Source organism: Sus scrofa, chromosome 13 (assembly GCF_000003025.6).
Source record: "Sus scrofa isolate TJ Tabasco breed Duroc chromosome 13, Sscrofa11.1, whole genome shotgun sequence".
Lineage (NCBI taxonomy): Eukaryota > Metazoa > Chordata > Mammalia > Artiodactyla > Suidae > Sus > Sus scrofa.
Window position 1 is genome coordinate 1183981 of NC_010455.5, and position 18452 is coordinate 1202432.

At 43.3% G+C, this 18452-nt stretch overlaps 1 protein-coding gene across 4 annotated transcripts in view; it reads right to left on the minus strand.

Annotated features, from left to right (window-relative positions):
- Positions 1 to 18452, minus strand: part of NEK11 (NIMA related kinase 11) — a 290466-nt gene that overhangs the window by 38756 nt on the left and 233258 nt on the right. For all 4 annotated transcript variants that reach the window (XM_021071329.1, XM_021071328.1, XM_021071326.1 and 1 more), the window contains one exon: positions 14138 to 14234. In XM_021071329.1, coding sequence (XP_020926988.1) covers positions 14138 to 14234 — 97 coding nt within the window. The remainder of the gene's footprint in view (positions 1 to 14137; positions 14235 to 18452) is intronic.

The following is an 18452-nucleotide window of genomic DNA, read 5'->3' on the forward strand; positions in this document are numbered from 1 at the left end:
CACAGAGTAAAAAGATAAGCCAGGTTGAGAAGCCAGATTGTCCAGATTCTAAAGTCCATGTTTTGCTCATCTCAGCAATTTATCTCCCACTCTGATTGAAATGGACCATATAGGAGTAGGGTATAAATGAGTTAAACTTCAGCGGGTACACACACACAAACATACACACATGTTTAGAAAAAATATATGCTGGAAGTTCCCCTCATGGCTCATGGAAACGAATCTGACTAGGATCCGTGAAGGATGCAGTTTTGATCCCTGGCCTCACTCAGTGGGTTAAGGATCTGGCATTACCGTGAGCTGTGATGTAGGCCACAGACACAGCTCAGATCCTGAGCTGCTGTGGCTGTGGTGTAGGCTGGTGGCTACAGCTCCAGTTCGACCCCTAGCCTGGGAATTTCCATATGATGCAGGTGTGGCCCTAAAAAGAAAAAAAAAGAAAGAAAGAGAGAAAGAAAGGAAGAAAGACAGACAGAAGGAAGGAAAGAAAGAAAGGAAGGAAGAAAGAATGAAAAATATGTACAGAAGACTTTGGGGGAAGTGGAGATCCTCAGGACATAGAAGTGAGCAAAAGCCCAAGAAGAGAGGAAATGGCTAAGGCACTGGTCTGAGAACATTTCCTCTTGTTCCCAAGAAAGGGAAGAAAGCAACAGATGCCAGAAACATTGGGATGAATGTAGCACTGGAGACCACTTGGGGATACAGTAAATGCTAGTCTGTACCTCAAGATCCCTTGTCAGGAGTGAAGTCTGGTTCCCCAGTGGCTGGGGGTACCCGGGCAGGCAGCCCTCCTGGAGAACTGCCCTCAGCTCAGCTAAGTGCTGCCCCCGCCTCCCCAGGCTCACAACCTCCTTGCATTCCTGCAGCCAGTGGGTGGGTTCATGGCTCTTGAGCCCAGTTCCTCCAAGCCAGCATGGGACAACTTTGCAAGCAGGGCCATTCCAGCCCAGCTTATCCCTCTGCCCAGTCCTGTATCCTTCCCTCCCCAACATCTGTGATCTAGAGAGACAGGCTTCACAGGAAAACTTTTTGCAGGAAAATTGTCTCAGCCTGCTTTCCAATGAGTCTACCTGCAACAGGAAGCAAAAGAACATTATTAAGCATGGGGTTGCTTAATGATTATTTGAAGTTGCTTAAATCTTGGTGACATGAAGCATTTAACATCAGCTTCCAAACTGTCAAAAAAAGCCAGTGCCCTCACATATGGCTTGGGTGAGTAGAGATGTTAAGGGAAATGAATAGAGTCTAGATTTTGAGTGTAGACCAATATGGCACAGAATGGAGGCAACAGAGACAGAGAAGAAAATATTCATGATGCCTAGGGGCTGAAGATGTCTTGGGAAGGGCTGTGAGCTACCACAGTACACGGATTTAGGACATGAGCCAAAGCTGCCCAGCCCTGGAGGGATAGGACAAGCCAGCTGGTACATGGGCTAGAGCTACAAGGCTGAACCTCGCCTTCATAGAAAGAGAACAGTCATACCTAGGGCAGGAAACAGACGTAACAGGTCTACTTGAGGGAGAAGGTGGCAGCTGGGCACTGTGAGGGCCTGTCCATCTCTTTGGAGGAGATGGGCCTCCTCTGAACTTTCTAGGTGTTGGTTCCTCTTGGGTGGCACTTGGCATTCACCCCAGTCTTGTGAATCATACTTGGGTTGTCCAGTCTCCCTTGGCTAGGGGAGAATGTTTCTCCCTTATGCACCTCACACCTCTTAGCACCTCTCACCTAACAGACTCTCAAGAAAAGCACAATTAATTAATTATAGACCTTGAGACAGCTGAGTAAAAAGTAGCCTTAAAGGATCTCTTAAACCTCATCTGTAAATTTGCAATGGCTGCTCTTTGGGGAAGGAAGCTTCTCTGGCTAGTCATCAAGCCTTCCTCACATACAAGCTTTTGTTCACTGTTTTGAAATTGAAATGCTGGTTTCAATCTGCAGTTCCTTCAAAAGTGCTGCCTGACACTGACCTTTTATTAAAGAAATGGAATGTTGGAGGCGTAACTAACACATCTTCAATGAGATTTGAAAAGCAGAGGAGGAAAGAGTCATCACTTCATCTATGTCTCCACTGAAGGGTTATTTCAATCAGTCACACAGAATGAGCTTTATTCATAAAACACTCGGAAAACTTGAAATCGTAAGTTCTTTGTATTAAATATCTACATTTGACAAAGAGGAGCCTGAGCTTGGGGAATAAGATGCTGTCAAAATACAGATATAAACATCCACCATCTCAGAAAAGCATGTGATGGGACATAGCATTTGACAGCAGCAAATGGAGCCTGGATGCAGGCTGTGGCCTGGGGGTTTGACTCAGCTTTTCTGGGTCACATATTCCTCATCTTTAATGAGTTGGCACATACTTATGACCATCAAACGAGAACAAGCAAGTTCCAAAGCATGAACATGGTAATTAAGAGTTCCTGACGGGACCCAGGCTCTTGTGTTACTTGTTCCCATGGTCACCATACCATCTTGACACTGGTTCCCAGCATTGGTTTTAGAATTAACCAAGCTTCTATTTGAAATGTAGCTTTGCCACTCACTATCCACATGACAATGAGAACATTTCTTAACCTTCTTATAGATCGGAAAGTCTTGCCCATCTCACAGCTACATGGTGAGAGTTGCATCTCAAAAGTTGTTTGGTTCAGCCCACGTCCTGACACAAGAAAGAAAGCTTCCCTCCTCATGAACTTGGTTCAGTTCAGAACCTAAGCCAATAATATAACAAGCCTCATACTACTCCATCTTGGAAACATTTTGAGCAAACTTAATGCTCCAACGACATTTTTATGAATGATTGCCATGAGATATATATCAGGTTAATTAGAAGAACAGTAAGGGTCATGGGCTTTTCACCTTCAGTTTGACCTTCCTCAACCAAGGTCTTCCTGTGATTGAAAGTGAAAGAAAAATTTCAAGAACTTGTGAGCCAGCTATCCAAGCCTAGACTAATTACTGCGTTTGACCTCAGTGTTACTCACAGTATCTCACCGTGCCTTCTACAGCGTCTAAAGAGTTGACTTCAGTTCTCATCACAGCACTCTGCCAGGTCTGTGTGCTGACTTTGGCAAGACCTTTCCAAACAGCCAACATGAGAGTTCAACAATGCAGTTGCTAGGAAATTCTCTGCATCCCCATGGCTGAGTGCTTTACAGCCACAGCATTTTACACACCATCTAGTGCCATCTGGCCAGGACAGGCCTCTGTGTCACACACACAAACACAAAACCAGTTTTGAGCATGCATTGCATTGGGTGTGCTTGCATAGGTAAGTCATGGGTGCAGCCCACCAAACACACCAGGGCATGAGGCAGCTCCCTGAAGACCATCTTTCTTCTCTTGTTTCTCAGTAATTCCGCCTTATAGGAGAAGCTATGCCCATGTGAGCATGATGCCACATCACCACAGTGACATTAATCATCTCACTTATGACACCAAAACCAGTGCCCTGGAGAGTTAACCCTCCTACATGTTAGGGATTTATAACTCTATGAATCCCTTCCCCTCATTAAGATAATTCACACAAAAATCACTTTCTAAGTGGCTAAATGCAAAAAAAAAAAAAATAGTATCACTTTTTATCCACCTGTGTGACTCCCAGTAAGCAATGATTCTGGTAAACTGTGTTGGAAATCTCAGCTGAAACCTTAGGGCAAAAGTGGCTTCTTCCCTTCCACTCTAAATCTAGACTTTGAAACATGTGTACTTGACTCTCAAGTGTGTCTGCTGAGAGACATGAAAATACAGCTTCCTAAATTCCAAAAAATATACCAAAAGCATGTAAAATAGACCCCACAGTGAAAGATTACATTTATAAAAAATATAGATAGACTGACAGACAGACATAGGAAGATAATATAAAATACTGGGAGTTCCACTGTGGCTCAGCAGAAATGAACCCAACTACTATCCATGAGGATATGGGTTTGATCCCTGGTCCTGCTCAGTGGGTTAAGAGTCTGGCATTCTCATGAGCTGTGGAGTAGGTCGTAGATGTGGCTTAGATCCCATGCTGCTGTGGCTATGGTGTAGGTTGGCAGCTGCAGCTCTGATTCGACCCCTAGCCTGGGAACCTCCATATGCCACAGGTGTGGCCCTAAAAAGACATAAATAAATATAAAATAAAATAAAATAAAATAAAATAAAATAAAATAAAATAAAATACTGGGAGTTCCCACTGCGGCTCAGTGGAAAGGAATCTGACTAGTATCCACGAGGATGTGGGTTTGATTCCTGGCCTCACTCAGTGGGTTGAGGATCTGGTGCTGCCAGGAGCTGTGGAGGAGGTTGCAGACACAGCTTGGATCTGGCGTTGCTGTGGGTGTGGTGTAGGCCAGCAGCTGTAGCTCAGATTCGACCCCTAGCCTAGGAACTTCCATATGCTGCACCTGCAGCTTTAGGGGGAAAATAAATACAGATATATGTGTGTGTGTGTGTGTGTGTGTGTGTGTGTGTGTGTGTGTGTACACACAAAACTTTGATAATGTACTCTCCGGGGGAAGCTGAAGAAAAGGCATTCTCATACATTATCAGTGGTAATGCAACATGACATTTGGAAATGTCTACTGAAATAATACTCTAAATTTATCCTTTGGCCAAGTAATCTCACTTACAGAAATCTCTCTCCAAGATAAACTGGCAACAAAACAAAGCTGAATGCATACGGTTATTCATTATAGAACTATTTGTAACAGTGAAAGACTGGGAAACCCACATGCCATCTACAGGACAGGATGAGTAGACAGAAGTTCATCCACACAAAAGAAATGCTGAAAGCCACGAAAATGAATGAAGCATATCGCTGTGTACTATTAGGAAGTAATGTCCAGGATACACTACTAAATGAAGCCTGCAAGTGTGGATAATGTGCTGCAAATTCATTAAAAGTAAAAACATTTGAATATTTTTTTCTTGTAATTTTAAAAAAGTTTTGTTGAAGTATAGTTGATTTACAAGGTTGTGATAATTTCTGCACTACAGAAAACTGATTCAGTCATACATATACACATACCCATGCTCCTTCAGATTCTTTTCCCACATAGATTATCATAGAATACTGGGTAGAGTTCTCTGAGCTATATAGCAGGTCCCCATTGGCCAATCATTCCATATACCTTAGTGTGTATAGGTCAGTCCCAAACCCCCAGTCCATCTCTCTCACCTCCCCACCTGTCCCCTTTGGTAACCATAAGTTTTTCAAAGTCTATGAGTCTTTTTCTCTTCTGCAAATAAGTTCATTTGTATCCTTTTTTTTTTTCAGATTCCACATACAAGTGATACCATATTGAACATCTTTTTAAAATGAAAGAATGAGCCATAAAAAATTAAAAAGTATTCCCTTTTGGTAAAGGGAGCTATAAGGGCAAGGCATCTAGGTTAGAGGCTGGTCTTTGTTAAATATGCCTTTTTATGAACTTGACTTTGGCCAAGTAATTATGCAAACACTTTACATAATAAAGAAACAAAAGTAATAAAATAAAAGCAGTTTGTAAAAATTTACAACAAACAATCCTCTGTATACCCACACAGAGACGAATGATTCAGCTCAGCACAGATCAGTGCATGTGCGTGAGGGATTACTGAAGGGAAGGAAAGAAAAACATGAGTTAGAGATTAGTGCTTGGTGCTCACACAGGGCCAGGACAGTGCCTTCATACCTGCCAAGTCAGTGTTCATTATTAAACCTGATAATTCACTGGCCACTGGGCAGAATACACACAAGGGTCTTGCCTGGGTCATGGGTGATAATTAGGTATTGTTTATTTGCTGCTCTGCTCCCACATAACGAAGCTGTATCAAACTATTTCTAAGTAACTTAACTGAATCCTAAAACAATGCTCAAGACTATTTACTGGAATACAAAAACATCCAGCAGTCAATAGAGAAAAATTCACAATGTCTGACACTCAATAAAAGATTACCAGACACATCAAGAAGTGGAAAAATACAGTTTATAATAAGGTGAGGAATTAATCAATCAAAACCAATCCAGAAATGACACCAATGTTAAAATTAGCAGACAAGGACATTAAAATAATTACTATAACTATATTCTACTAGTTCAAATAGAGGAAATATTGAATGTGTTAATCAGAGACTTCAAACATACTTTTTAAAAAGACCCAATCAAATTTGCAGAGATGATGGAGTTCCTGTCGTGGCTCAGCAGTTAGCAAGCCAACTAGCATCCATGAGGATGTGGGTTCGATCCCCGGCCTCGCTCAGTGGGTCAGCGATCCGGTGTTGCCATGAGCTGTGGTGTAGGTTGCAGACGCAGCTCAGATCTGGCATTGCTGTGGTTGTGGTGGAGGCCGGCGGCTACAGCTCGATTGGACGCCTAGCCTGGGAACTTTGATATGCCGCAGGTGCGGCCCTAAAAAGACAAAAGACAAACTTGTAGAGATGAAAACTACAATGTCTGAGATGAAAAACACACTGGATGGGATTAACATTAGACATTGCAGAAGAAAAGATTAAACAGAAGTCACAGCAAAATGACACATAAAACTCCTACCTCGTTTGTCCCCAGGCCTGACAATCCCTCACAGGGAAGTTCAGCTCAGGATTTCCTGGGTGGTGAGTCTCTCTAACAACAGGCTTCATGGGTCCAGAAACCTTAGGAACAACTGTTCTGAGGTACCTGAGACTTAACCTAAAACCTGGCTGTCTTTGTGACAATTCTGTGGGAATAAAGAGATTCAGAACCACAAGGGTCTAACACATAGCTATTCATAGATCTAGATCCATATCCTAAACTACTATCCAGTTTTACCTGGGGCCTATCACTCATGTGATATTCTGCAAAGGCAATGCTCAGGGACAGAAAACCGACATTAGGTTACAGGGGCAGGGATGATGGGAGAGATGGACTCCAAAGACGGAGCACAAGGAGACTTCTTCTTAGGGCCACACCTGTGGCATATGGAGGTTTCCAGGCTAGGGGTCCAACCAGAGCTGCAGCTGCCAGCCTAGACTACAGCCACAGCAACACCAGATCTGAGCCACAACTGTGACCTACACCACAGCTCACAGCAACACCGGATCCTTAACCACTGAGTGAGGACAGAAGTCGAAACCACATCCTCATGGACACTAGTCAGGTTCGTTACTGCTGAGCCACCGTAGGAACGCCAAGAAAACTGTTTTTTACTCTTGATTGTGGTGAAGTTCATATAACTATATGTACTTCTCAAAATTGATAAAACCGTATACTTTAAAAAGTGAATTTTATTGTATACAAATAAAAAGGTGATGTACTTGTCAAAACTTACAGAAAACTCTAAAAAGGGTGACTTTTATTAGATATAAGTGATCCTGTTCTTAACAAAATAAATGAAAAATGGGTAGAAACAAAAAATTCTAAAAAATTGAGGCCTTAAAAATGAACATATATAGATGTTTTTATATAATACCTGGCTTTTATTAAGATTGAGCCCAACTCAATGTAGAAGGATATAGCCACTGTGGAAAACATCATGAAGGTTCCTCAAAAAATTAAAAAGAGTTGCCATATGATCCAGCAATTCTACTCTTGAGCATATATCCAAGTAAGACTATAAATCAAAAAGATACACGTACCAATAGCAGCACTATTTCTAGCAGCCAAGACATGGAAACAACCTAAGTGTCCATCAACAGAGGAATGGATAAAGATGTGGTACATATATACAATGGAATATTACTCAGTCAAGAAAAGAGTGAAATAATGCCATTTGCAGCAACATGGATGGACTTAGAGATGATCATACTAAGCAAAGTAAATCAGCCGGAGAAAGACAAATATCATATGATACCACTTATATGTAGAATCTAAAATATGACACAGATGCATTTATCTACAAAAGAGAAATCAGATGCCATGGGAGCAGCCCAAGAAATGACAAAAAAAAAAAAAAATTAAAAAAAGAGAAATCAGGCTCACAGACACAGAGCGCAGACTGTGGTTGCCAAGGGGGAGGGCACGGGAAGAGGGATAGAGTGGGAGTTTAGGGTTAGCAGATACAAATTATATAGAGAACACACATACATTTATATATCTGGACCACAGCAGAAATTAACACAACATTGTAAAACAACTATACTTCAATAAAATATTTTTTTTAAAAAAAGACTTGCCCAACCCATCCTCTGGTAATAAATTGCTCCCAGGGTAAAATCCTCTTGAACTAGTACTTCTCAAGTTTTAATGTGTACATGAATCTCCAGAGAGTTTATTAAAATGTAGATTCTGATTCTGCATTTCTCACAAGCTTCCAGGTGATGTCATGCTTCTGATCTGCAGGCCATATTCTAAGTAGCAAGGCCAAGGACACTAGTGACATCACTTGATATGTAAAGGCCAAGGGCACTATTCACTCAGATTGAACAAGCCCTTCATGACTGACTTACTGCCTTGGGCTGTGACGGTTACAGGATTGGTCCCCCAGCAGCTCTGCTGAAAGCTGACCCACTGTCATTCTGCAGGTCTGACTTTTTGGCCTCCAGTGGAAGCCTAGAGACAGGCCTAGAATTGAACCCAGTTGGTGGCGGTGAAGAAATCTCTTCTCAACAGACCAGAAACTCCTGCCCTGAAGGAAGAGGCTCTATCTAGGAGGCCAGTGAATCCACAAAGACCCATCTATCCACCCATCTACCCATTCACCTGTCCATCCATCCACCTAAATTTGAATAGCAACGTCTCTTCAAGTGTCTATGGACATTATCCAGAAAGGAGGTCCACACTGACTTCTTGCGATTCTGCAGACATTCCAATCACTTTGAGTGACACCACTGCTCAGAGCAAGTGCTGCCTGGGCCCTAGCAGGGGTGTTCCATTTGTGGAGGTCTCCTGGCAGGAGTTAGAAGTGGCCCTGACAGGAGGCCAACTGTTGGAGGATGGTAAATGATTGACTTTTACATTCAGCAACTTCGTGACATTTCCCCCAGTGAATTGGCACTTCTTTTTGCTAAAAATAATGCTATATAAATGGCTTCACGGACAGCTTCTTTGCCCACGGAAGCCCTCAGGTATAAAACATCATTTAGCAGGCTAACACATGCCAATACCTTCAGATACTTGGTTTAGGGCTTTTCAAAAGGAAGCAACTGCATATATAGTGATAGTCTATTTTAAGTCCTCTATTGAGCATTTACCATGTGCCGTGAAATATCCTAAGGGCATTTCATACATTCGTAATCCCAACTAACCCTCAGCAACCCTGTGAGGGAGGAATCACATTTTACAGGTGAGAAGTCTCAGGTGCAAGAAGCTTGGGTAACTTGTCCAAGGATACAAGCTGGTAATGAGAAGCAGGGACATAAATCCCAGCAATTGCTGTCCCCAGTCCCTGGCCTTCCCTCCTGACCCCTGTGCTAGGGTCTATCCTTTGCCTGACTCTAAATATATTAATGCTCACTAGGTCCTGGTGCTCCCAGAGAGGGGACATGAAGAAACACTGAAGTCTGATCATCATCTGTTCCCCCTCCCCCCATTTCCTTACAGAGTCTCACTTTCCCACAGAGGAGATGGTGAAGCCATGTGCCCGGTACCCTTAAACCACACACACTGTGCCTTTAGTGTGACACAGCAGAAAGGTTTGTTCTTATGTACATTTTACCTTCCTGTGTAAAGATGGGGAAAGTGGTGGAGGAAGCCAATTTTGTAGGGAAATCAGGAGTTCAGTTTTTCTTTTTTTAAGCATTAAGAATATTTTATGTAAATAGAAAGCACTTTGAACCTATATGTTACCTATAAGTAGTCTAGGTAAGTCTTCAAATATGATCAATAGTAAAACTTTTCAACTTCTTCTTTTTGGGAATTTGAATCTCTTCTCGTAGCATTCATTCTCATGACTCAGATGGTTATTTATATATTTAAGAAACAACTTTATTTATAGCACTTAACAACTATATTGTAGCCTAGGCCCTGCTTAGGAGTTCAGTTTTGAACATCCTGAGTTTGAAATGTTTCGTGAGCAACCAAGGGAAGATGTTAGAGAGCAGGTTAAAGTTCACATATCACAGAGAGATGAATGAATGAAAAGACGTGATGGATGGTATGTTCTCAAAACAACATGGGGCAATAGACGGGAGTAGAGACAAAACAAGGTTTGCCTTGAGTTGTTGACTGTTGAGCTGCTTGATGAGTCCATTGGGATCAACTTTACTATTCTGACTACTTTTGTTTATTTCTAAAACTTCTGAAAATTAAGCTTTTAAAAATTCAGAAGGACACCGCATCATTTATGTAAGATACAATAAAAAATGCATAACTTGGATCTAAGCATAAGGAGATACCAGACAACCCAAATTGAGGGACATTCTACACAATAACTAGCCTGTACTCTTCAAAAATGTCAGTATCATAAAAGATGGCAAGTAACTGAAGGTCTATTCCAGAAGAGACAACACCAAAGAGGCATAACAACTAAGTGCAATATGTGATCCTGGTTTGTATCCTGGCTCAGAAAAGACGACTGCTATAACGACCATTATTGGGGTGACTGGTAGAAAGTGAACATGGATTGATATATTAAATAGTATATCAATGTGAAATTTCTTAAATTTAATCATTTATTGTGATTATATAAAATAATGCCTTGTTCTTAGGAGCCGCACATTTAAATATTTAGAAGTAAAGGATCATGGTGAATGAGATGGATTCTCAAGTTACACTACACTAAAAATAATTATAATAATTTACATATATACCATGTACATAGATGCAGAGAAGTTATGCCAATATGGCAAAATGTTAATAATCAGTGAAGTTAGGTGAAGCAGACATAGGCGCACTGTTCTTGCAACTTTTCTATAGGCTTGATAGTTTTGAAAATAATTAACATGACCCACCTGATATAATTAGCATCCCTATAAATTCATCCCTTGTGGTTCCCTTCCTTAAATCCTTTTGAATAAAAAGCTATCTTCTTTACTCTTTAGAGATGGGTATGAAATACTTGATTTTTCTGTAAGAATGCCTCTTGCCTATGTCAGTTTTCCATGCATTAAGTCACGGATTCATCACAGCAGCCCTGCAAGGTGCTTCCCAGCTGTGGGGGTGCCACTGGGGGTCTGACCTCGGTTGTCAACCCCTGTGGGGACTTCCTTGTCACCGTCCGGGGTGGTCCGCATCCAGTGCTTGGTTGACTTGGGGTTGTAGGGGCCTGGCCCCCTCACCCCAACTCCAGGGACCCTGCAGGACCGGCCCAGCTTCAGAGCTCTGTGCAGAATCAGCAGAGGCTGTATCACAGCCCAGAGTGTCCCTGTGCCCAGTCTGCTTCCTTTGGCCTCCTTTCTGTGGATGTTGGTCTCAAGGACACTCCTCACAGATCTCCTGCCCAGTAATCCCCATCCCCTGAGTCCACTTCCCAAGGATTCAGCTGTAGCAATAATATGATGACCATTTTGCAGATGAGAAAACCAAACCTCAGAAAATAATCACTTGCCTGAGCTCAGAAAGTCATCTACTGGGGACACTAAAACTCAGACTCCAAATCTGCTGGCCTCTAGCCTCTCCTTTTCTTCACCCTTCAAATCCCACCTCTCTGTTAAAGTTCCCACTTCCCCCAGAGATATCCTCGGCTTCCCTTTCTCACCTTGACGCTCTCACCATCTGCTCCATTTGGCACATGGTCATGGTCCCACTTGGAGCCTTTTCTTAACCATCACCTCAGATTACATGCCCACCGTGTTATTTAGCTTTCCAGTTTGCAGTTGGGTGCTTTCCCTGCATTATAATTTCCCTAGGGACAAATGTCACTTATTGTTCTTAGCATCCCAACAGTTGCTGCACACATGCTGAGGACAAGGCCAGTACATCACGGAGCAGGCAAAGAACGCAAGATTCCCTGTCTTCTGGGTGTGCCATAAGTCTCAGGACCTGAGGACTGCAGCATCAATTTCCTCTGGGTCTTCTCCGGCATGATACGAGGGTTCGTGACATGGAATGTGAGGGATGGCACCTTATTCTGCCAGAGGAGCAATATCACCCATTCAGGAGTGGCCAAAACTGTATTGATCCACATTAAAAGGTGAGTCAGGACGTCACCACCAACCAATAAGAAGTCACGCACCCTGCAGCCCTTATCCCAAATTTTGCCTATAAACACTTCTCTTCAAGAACCATCATAGACTGGGGGGTTTTATGCCTGAGCCATTAGTTCTTGTTTGGCCCTGCAATAAACCTTTCTCTGCTTTAAAAAAAAAAAAAAAAAAAAGGTGAGCAAGAAAATACTTGGTCAAATTCAGTCAAGCAATAAGGAAGAAAACAATATACCAGGAATAAAAATCACTAAATGCATTTTGGTCAGTTATTTTTGCAAAACTGCTTTTATTTTAATTATTTAAAGCATTCTGTAATGTGCTAGGAAATAGGATGTTGTGCATTTTGCAAAAGTAATGAAGTCCTAGATCAAAAACCTCACAACACCACATTATTAAATTTTAAGGGTGAAATAAGTGAGTTGTTTTTCTTCCCTTTGAAGATTATCAACTGGGAGATTACCAAAGCCTTCTCCATAATCTCCCAGCATGGGCAAGTGGAAGGGGAGGAGGGCAGGGAAATTGAGCCTAAACTCCCCCACTTCCCGTGCCTGGGAATCTCTTGTTGCCATGGTAACTGTGTTACTAGGTAACCACTCAGGTACAGGCAAGACTTGAAAACAATAGGCATCTAAACACATTATCAGTTTTAGGTTTGGAAATAGTTTTCAGCACTTTTTCTCCTTTGTTTCCAAACATTAGGCTGGATGATTGTGTGCTGAACAAAGAACGATATAAATGCAAATAGACTAAAAAGTAATTTTTGCCAAATTTCCTAACTATTCCACCAGCTCTAATAGAAGAAGTAAATTTTGGAGAGAAATTTCTGAATTGGCCTATGGACTGTGTGGTAGGGGTCCACACAGTCCACAGGCCAAAACTGACCTGCTATTTGTTTTTGTACATCTTATGGGTTAAGAATTACTTGAGTTTTTTTTTTTTTTTTTTTTTTTTTTGGTCTTTTGTCTTTTTAGGGCCATGCTTGTGGCATATGGAGGTTTCCAGGCAAGGGGTCCAATTGGAGCTACAGCTGCTGGCCTATGCCACAGCCACAGCAATGCTAGATCCAAGCCGTGTCTGTGACCTACACCACAGCTCACTGCAACGCCGGATCCTTAAACCATTGAGCAAGGCCAGGGATTGAACCTGCAACCTCATGGTTACCTAGTCGGGTTCATTAACCACTGAGCCACGACGGGAACTCCTACTTGAGCATTTTTTTTTAATTAATGATTTTTAAATTTTCCATTATAGCTGGTTTACAGTGTTCTGTCAATATTTGAGCATTTTTAAGTGGTTGAAAAAAATCAAAGGAAGAATAATACTTTATGACACCTGAAAATTGTATGTAATTCAAACTTCAGTTTGAAAGTAATGTTTTACTAAAGCACAGCCATGCTCATTAATTCACACTGTCCATGGCTGCTTTTGTGTTACAAGAGCAGAGTTGAGTAATAGTGACAGAAACCATACCGCCCATGGAACCTAAAATATTCACTATCAAGCCCTTTACAGAGATAGTGTCCCACCTCTGATCTGGAGACACGGGTTGCAGAGAAGTTAGAGTAGGAGGCTGGGGTCTCTTCCTTGCCAGGAAATTTATGACAGGTGCTGTTCAGGCTGCTACTACAAAGTACCACAGACCAGGTGGCTTACAAATGCAGACATTTTTTTGCTTGCAGTTCTGGAGGCTAGGAAGTGCGAGACTGAGGTGCCAGTGCGGTCACCTTCTCGTGAGGTGTTCTTCCTGCATCAAAGCAGGGGCCTTGTGGCATAGCAAAAGGGGCGAGGGTTCAATCTGGAGCCTCTGAAAGAGGGCTCCAACCTCAAGATGCAAGCACCTCCCAAAGGCCCCACCTACTAATACCATCTCCTTTGGGGGTTAGGATTTTACCACAGGAACATGGGTGGAACATATTCAGACCATAACAGGTGCCTTCCATGCAGATTCAGGCCTTTTCAACTAAGCTTTGTACACTCACCGCTGCTTGTAGGAAAGCAACAGATGCAATTTTTGTGGCAAACAGAACAGCATCACATGACTGATCACACTCTGTCCATACATTCACACGCTACACTCTCTGAGGGGTCAGGCCATAGGCTACTTACTCTCTCATGCGTTTCATTTTGGTCCTGGCCACTGCACTGTTGAAAATTGTTGGTCCTGAGGATGTGTCTGGAGCTGAGCTGGTGATGGTCCTTGTGTCTGAAAAGCAATGCACAGCCCTTACTGACTCCATCAGCACTCCAGCAACTTCAAGGCAACAGTCAAGGGCAATTAGGAAACAGAAGCTAATCTACCTTTGCCACAAGATAATGCCACATTAATTAGAGATAAATTCAATTATAACATGCATATTAAAGAGATTTATTCCAAATGACAAGATTATTTACAGTTTTAATATGCACAAGGAATTCCAGGACAAAGCCTCTCTCAAAAAGGATTACTTAAACAAACACCATTTTCAAAAGATGGGATTTTATAGTGGAGGGTGGGGGTGGGAAATGCACCTATGAAAAAGCAAACATTCTTCAGGAGCCCTTGGCCAGTATCTTTCAGCAGGTGTGGATATTTGCTTTGATGACTGAGGAATTTTTTCTAATAAGCTTAGTTTTCCCTTTATCTTAACCCTGCAGCTGAGCATTAGCTTTTCTGCAGCAGAAGGCAAGATGCTGCCCAGGGGGTCATCTGCAGCCTTGAACTTCAGCAGAATGGAGCAGAAGGTCGAAGTTGGGTTCACAAGGTAAAGAGTTGTTAATGAAAGCTGCCGAGTTATGAAATCTGCTGAGAGCCAAAATCTTCACCAAGATACTCTGGAGGCTTTTGCAGAACTTGTTGTCGCTGATAGGAAAGAAATACTCCACCAAGTGAAACAAAACTGCTTCCCATTGAGAAGCTAGGGCTGCCCCTGAGTGAGGGAGGGGCTGGGTCATCAGAGTTGGATCTGCATGTGGGCTGAGGGAGGAAGGATGGGTCCTTCCACAGGGTGCCTTATCCCATCAGAAGGAAACTTTATGCCCTAAGATTCATTTATAAACTGTATCTGTGCAGCTGCTTTTCCCCAGCATCTCATATAATGTGTGACTGCTTTTGGGACCAATCCAGGATAGGGCCAACTCCTATTTTATATATTAATAAAGCTTTTTTCCCTACATCATTAAGTTTAAAAGATTAAACACGAATTCTATTATTTATTACACCTACCCTTCTTTGTATACCCCTTGGGGGCACGAACCCACATTGAACCCTTGTTTCTACAGATGTCATTGAGATGGATATTTTCCTGCTTCACTTGGTCAGAATCACTAGCCTTTCTCAGGCTCCATCCCTAGATGTGGAATCCCTGGTGTGAACTTGTAGAGGGCACGTTACAATTAGCTGAGTATGCGACACGCACAAGCTTACTGGCACCTGCCGGCTCCCCTCACTCTTACTGGGGAGGTCTCCTCTCCCCCTTGGAGAGAAGCCTGCCTCAGCCTCGCTGTCCCCAGACATGGCTCTGTGGCTCCATGGCAGCATCCTCCTCCCAACAGCTATGGCTGGAGGGTCGCTTCTCTCCAGAGGAGGCTTTTGTGAAGCGAGGGGGGACAGCAGGGAGGCTTAGCGGTTCATTTCACATTCATGTTCATTGCTTTTTATAACCATCTTTCCTAGACCCTGAAAAGTTACTAAAACAACAGGCACACTATGCCAAGTGCCATACAAGCTCAAAACCCAGTTCTGCCAAGAAGGAAAGTAAGGCGCTGCTTCCCCATCGCTCCCAGAGGGTTTATGCAAATAAAGGTCAGAGCAATTTCCCTGGAGCTGCAGTTTATTTTAATCTGGCTACTGCTCCCCTCGGCAAAACTCTCAGCATAATGAGGAAAGATGCTAAGCCTTGAGCCCATGGGTAGAGAGTGGGGAAAAGGGAATTTCCAGCAACAGGGCTGGCAGGGCTTGGTGCTCAGAGCAATTCCTTTTCCAGTGTTTCTCACTGACCAGCTTTTCTCTTTCTGTCCCACTTTCTAACATGAATTGCAGTTGCTTTTTGTTAAAGAAAAGGACAGTCCAGTCAGCAACCATGATAAAAACAACTGGGGAGTTCCCCGTCGAGGCTCAGCCATTAACAAATCTGACTAGCATCCATGAGGATGGAGGTTCCATCCCTGACCCTGCTCAGTGGGTTAAGGATCCCGCATTGCTGTGAGCTGTGGTGTAGGTAGCAAAGACAGATCAGATCCTGCATTGCTGTGGCTGTGGCTGTGGCTGGCAGCTATAGCTATAGCTTCAATTCGACACCTCGCCTGGGAACCTCCGTATGCCATGGGGGCAGCCCTAAAAAAGAAAAGGAAAAAAAAGGGGGGGGGGCAAGTCGCTGGCTTGATCTAATTGGTCACTGAGTCCTACAGCAAATTTTAGACCACTGCTTCTCAAACTTGAATGTGATATGAATCAGCCAGGGATTCTGTTAAAACGCAGATTCTGATTTAGTAGGTGTGGGTAGGGCCTGAGACCCTGCATTTCTAGTACTCTCCCAATGCTGCTGGGTGATACCAATGCTGCTGGTCCTGGGACCATATTTTGAGTCGCAAATGTGACATGCCAGCTACTAACTCATGGGGTCCAGTGCTAGATGACAATTCAAGGCCCTTTATTCAAAAAGCAAGAGAAAAGCTGGTTTCTTTCTCTTCATCTTTCTCTGGACCTGTCAGGCGCCCCCCTGACCCCAACCCTCCAGAAATCATGCCTAGGTCCCCCTGGTAGAAGAGGGTGGCATGGGGGGTATCAGGGTAGTGGTCAGGGGACTCTCCAGGGAAAGAGGCCCTGCCATGTGCTCCACTGTCCCATCAGACTTCATTCATAAAACAAAATTTCAAAAATAAAATCATTAGGAATTTCATTACTCCAAGTGAAGGCCCCCATCCTGGGCTGGGCCCTGTGCTGACTCCAAAGCTCTGCCTTCTTAGAGGTCTTAAAAAAAAAAAAAAATCAATGAATCCTCAATCCCTATGTTGATTTTAAAATTTCAGCAGCAGTTTCATGCACCTAGAAATAGCACACAACGTATGACACCCACACAATGTCAGGGGCACTGATGGCATCACAGATCTGGAACTCTACACCATCCCTCTCCCAGGGTCTCCGAGCCTCAGTCTGTCTGCTAAGAAAGCTAAGAAATCTGTCCCTCTCTGACTTGCCTTTGCCCTTTTTTTTTTTTTTTTTTTTCGGTCTTTTTAGGGCCAAACCCATGGCATATGGAAGTTCCCAGGCTAGGGGTAGAATAGGAGCTGTAGCTGCTGGCCTACACCACAGCACCAACAACACTGGATCCAAGCTGCCACAGCTTGCGGCAATACTGGATTCTTAACCCACTGGGCTAGGCCAGAAATCGAACCTGCGTCTTCATGGATACTAGTCAGATTCATTTCCAGTGAGCCTCCTGACCTGCCTTTGATTGGCCCTCATCTTTGCTTCACCTCCAGCATTTTTCTAAAGAACAGTGGATCCTGACAAGGAGGAGCCTTGCTCAGACAGCACTCTTCTCCTCTCAGGGTTTCTAAGACTGAAGAATGACCATTAGCCAGTCATCAAACAGAGCTCACACCTATGGGGTTTTTTAAGGTGGACATGTACTATGTGTACTTATGATGGAGCATGATAATGTGAGAAAATAGAATGTGTACATGTATGTGTAACTGGGTCACCATGCTGTACAGTAGAAAAAAAATTGTATTGGGGAAATAACTATTTAAAAAAGAAAAAGAAAGAAAAAAAAAGCAGACATGTGCACAGTGGAGTGAGATTTTAAAAAAACTCTGACCACTATATGCTGCTTGTGGGAAATTTGAACGTAGTTGGCCCTCTGCACTCCTGGAAAAAGCCCTGTTGTATGGCTGGGACCCAGCAGGTCTCCACTGGCTGCAGCTCCAGCTGAGGGCAGGGGGGGTGGGGGTGGGGTGGCCATCAACAAGCAGCTGGGAAGGCCTCTCCCACTCACTCCCTGATGAACTACCATCCCATTAAAATACACTGTGACCACCATTGTGCTGCCTGAGCAAAGGAGGGTCCACACTCATAGTTCACCATGGGTCAGCATCAAAAAGGAGGGTCAGACATTCTAAAAAGAAGGTGGTAACAGAAAGTGCCTTGTGCACAATTTGAGCATTTGCTCCTTTTCCCCTCTCCGTCATGTCCTTTACCGGAACAAGCAGGACTCTAGGAAAATGGACCTCAGACAGATGTCACAAGTTGGTGGTTCTGATGAGTTTCCTCTCAAACCAATTCCCCTCTTCTCTTCTGTGTCCCTTGGCCTGCAGTCTGTCCCTCATGCTCTACTTCAGTCTTGTCTGCTTCCCGTCATGCTGGCTTCCTCTATTCTTCCCTTTCCTTGGTTCCGTTTGTCAAGTGTCCCCCAGTTCTTCATCTTGGGTTCCTCCACTGTCT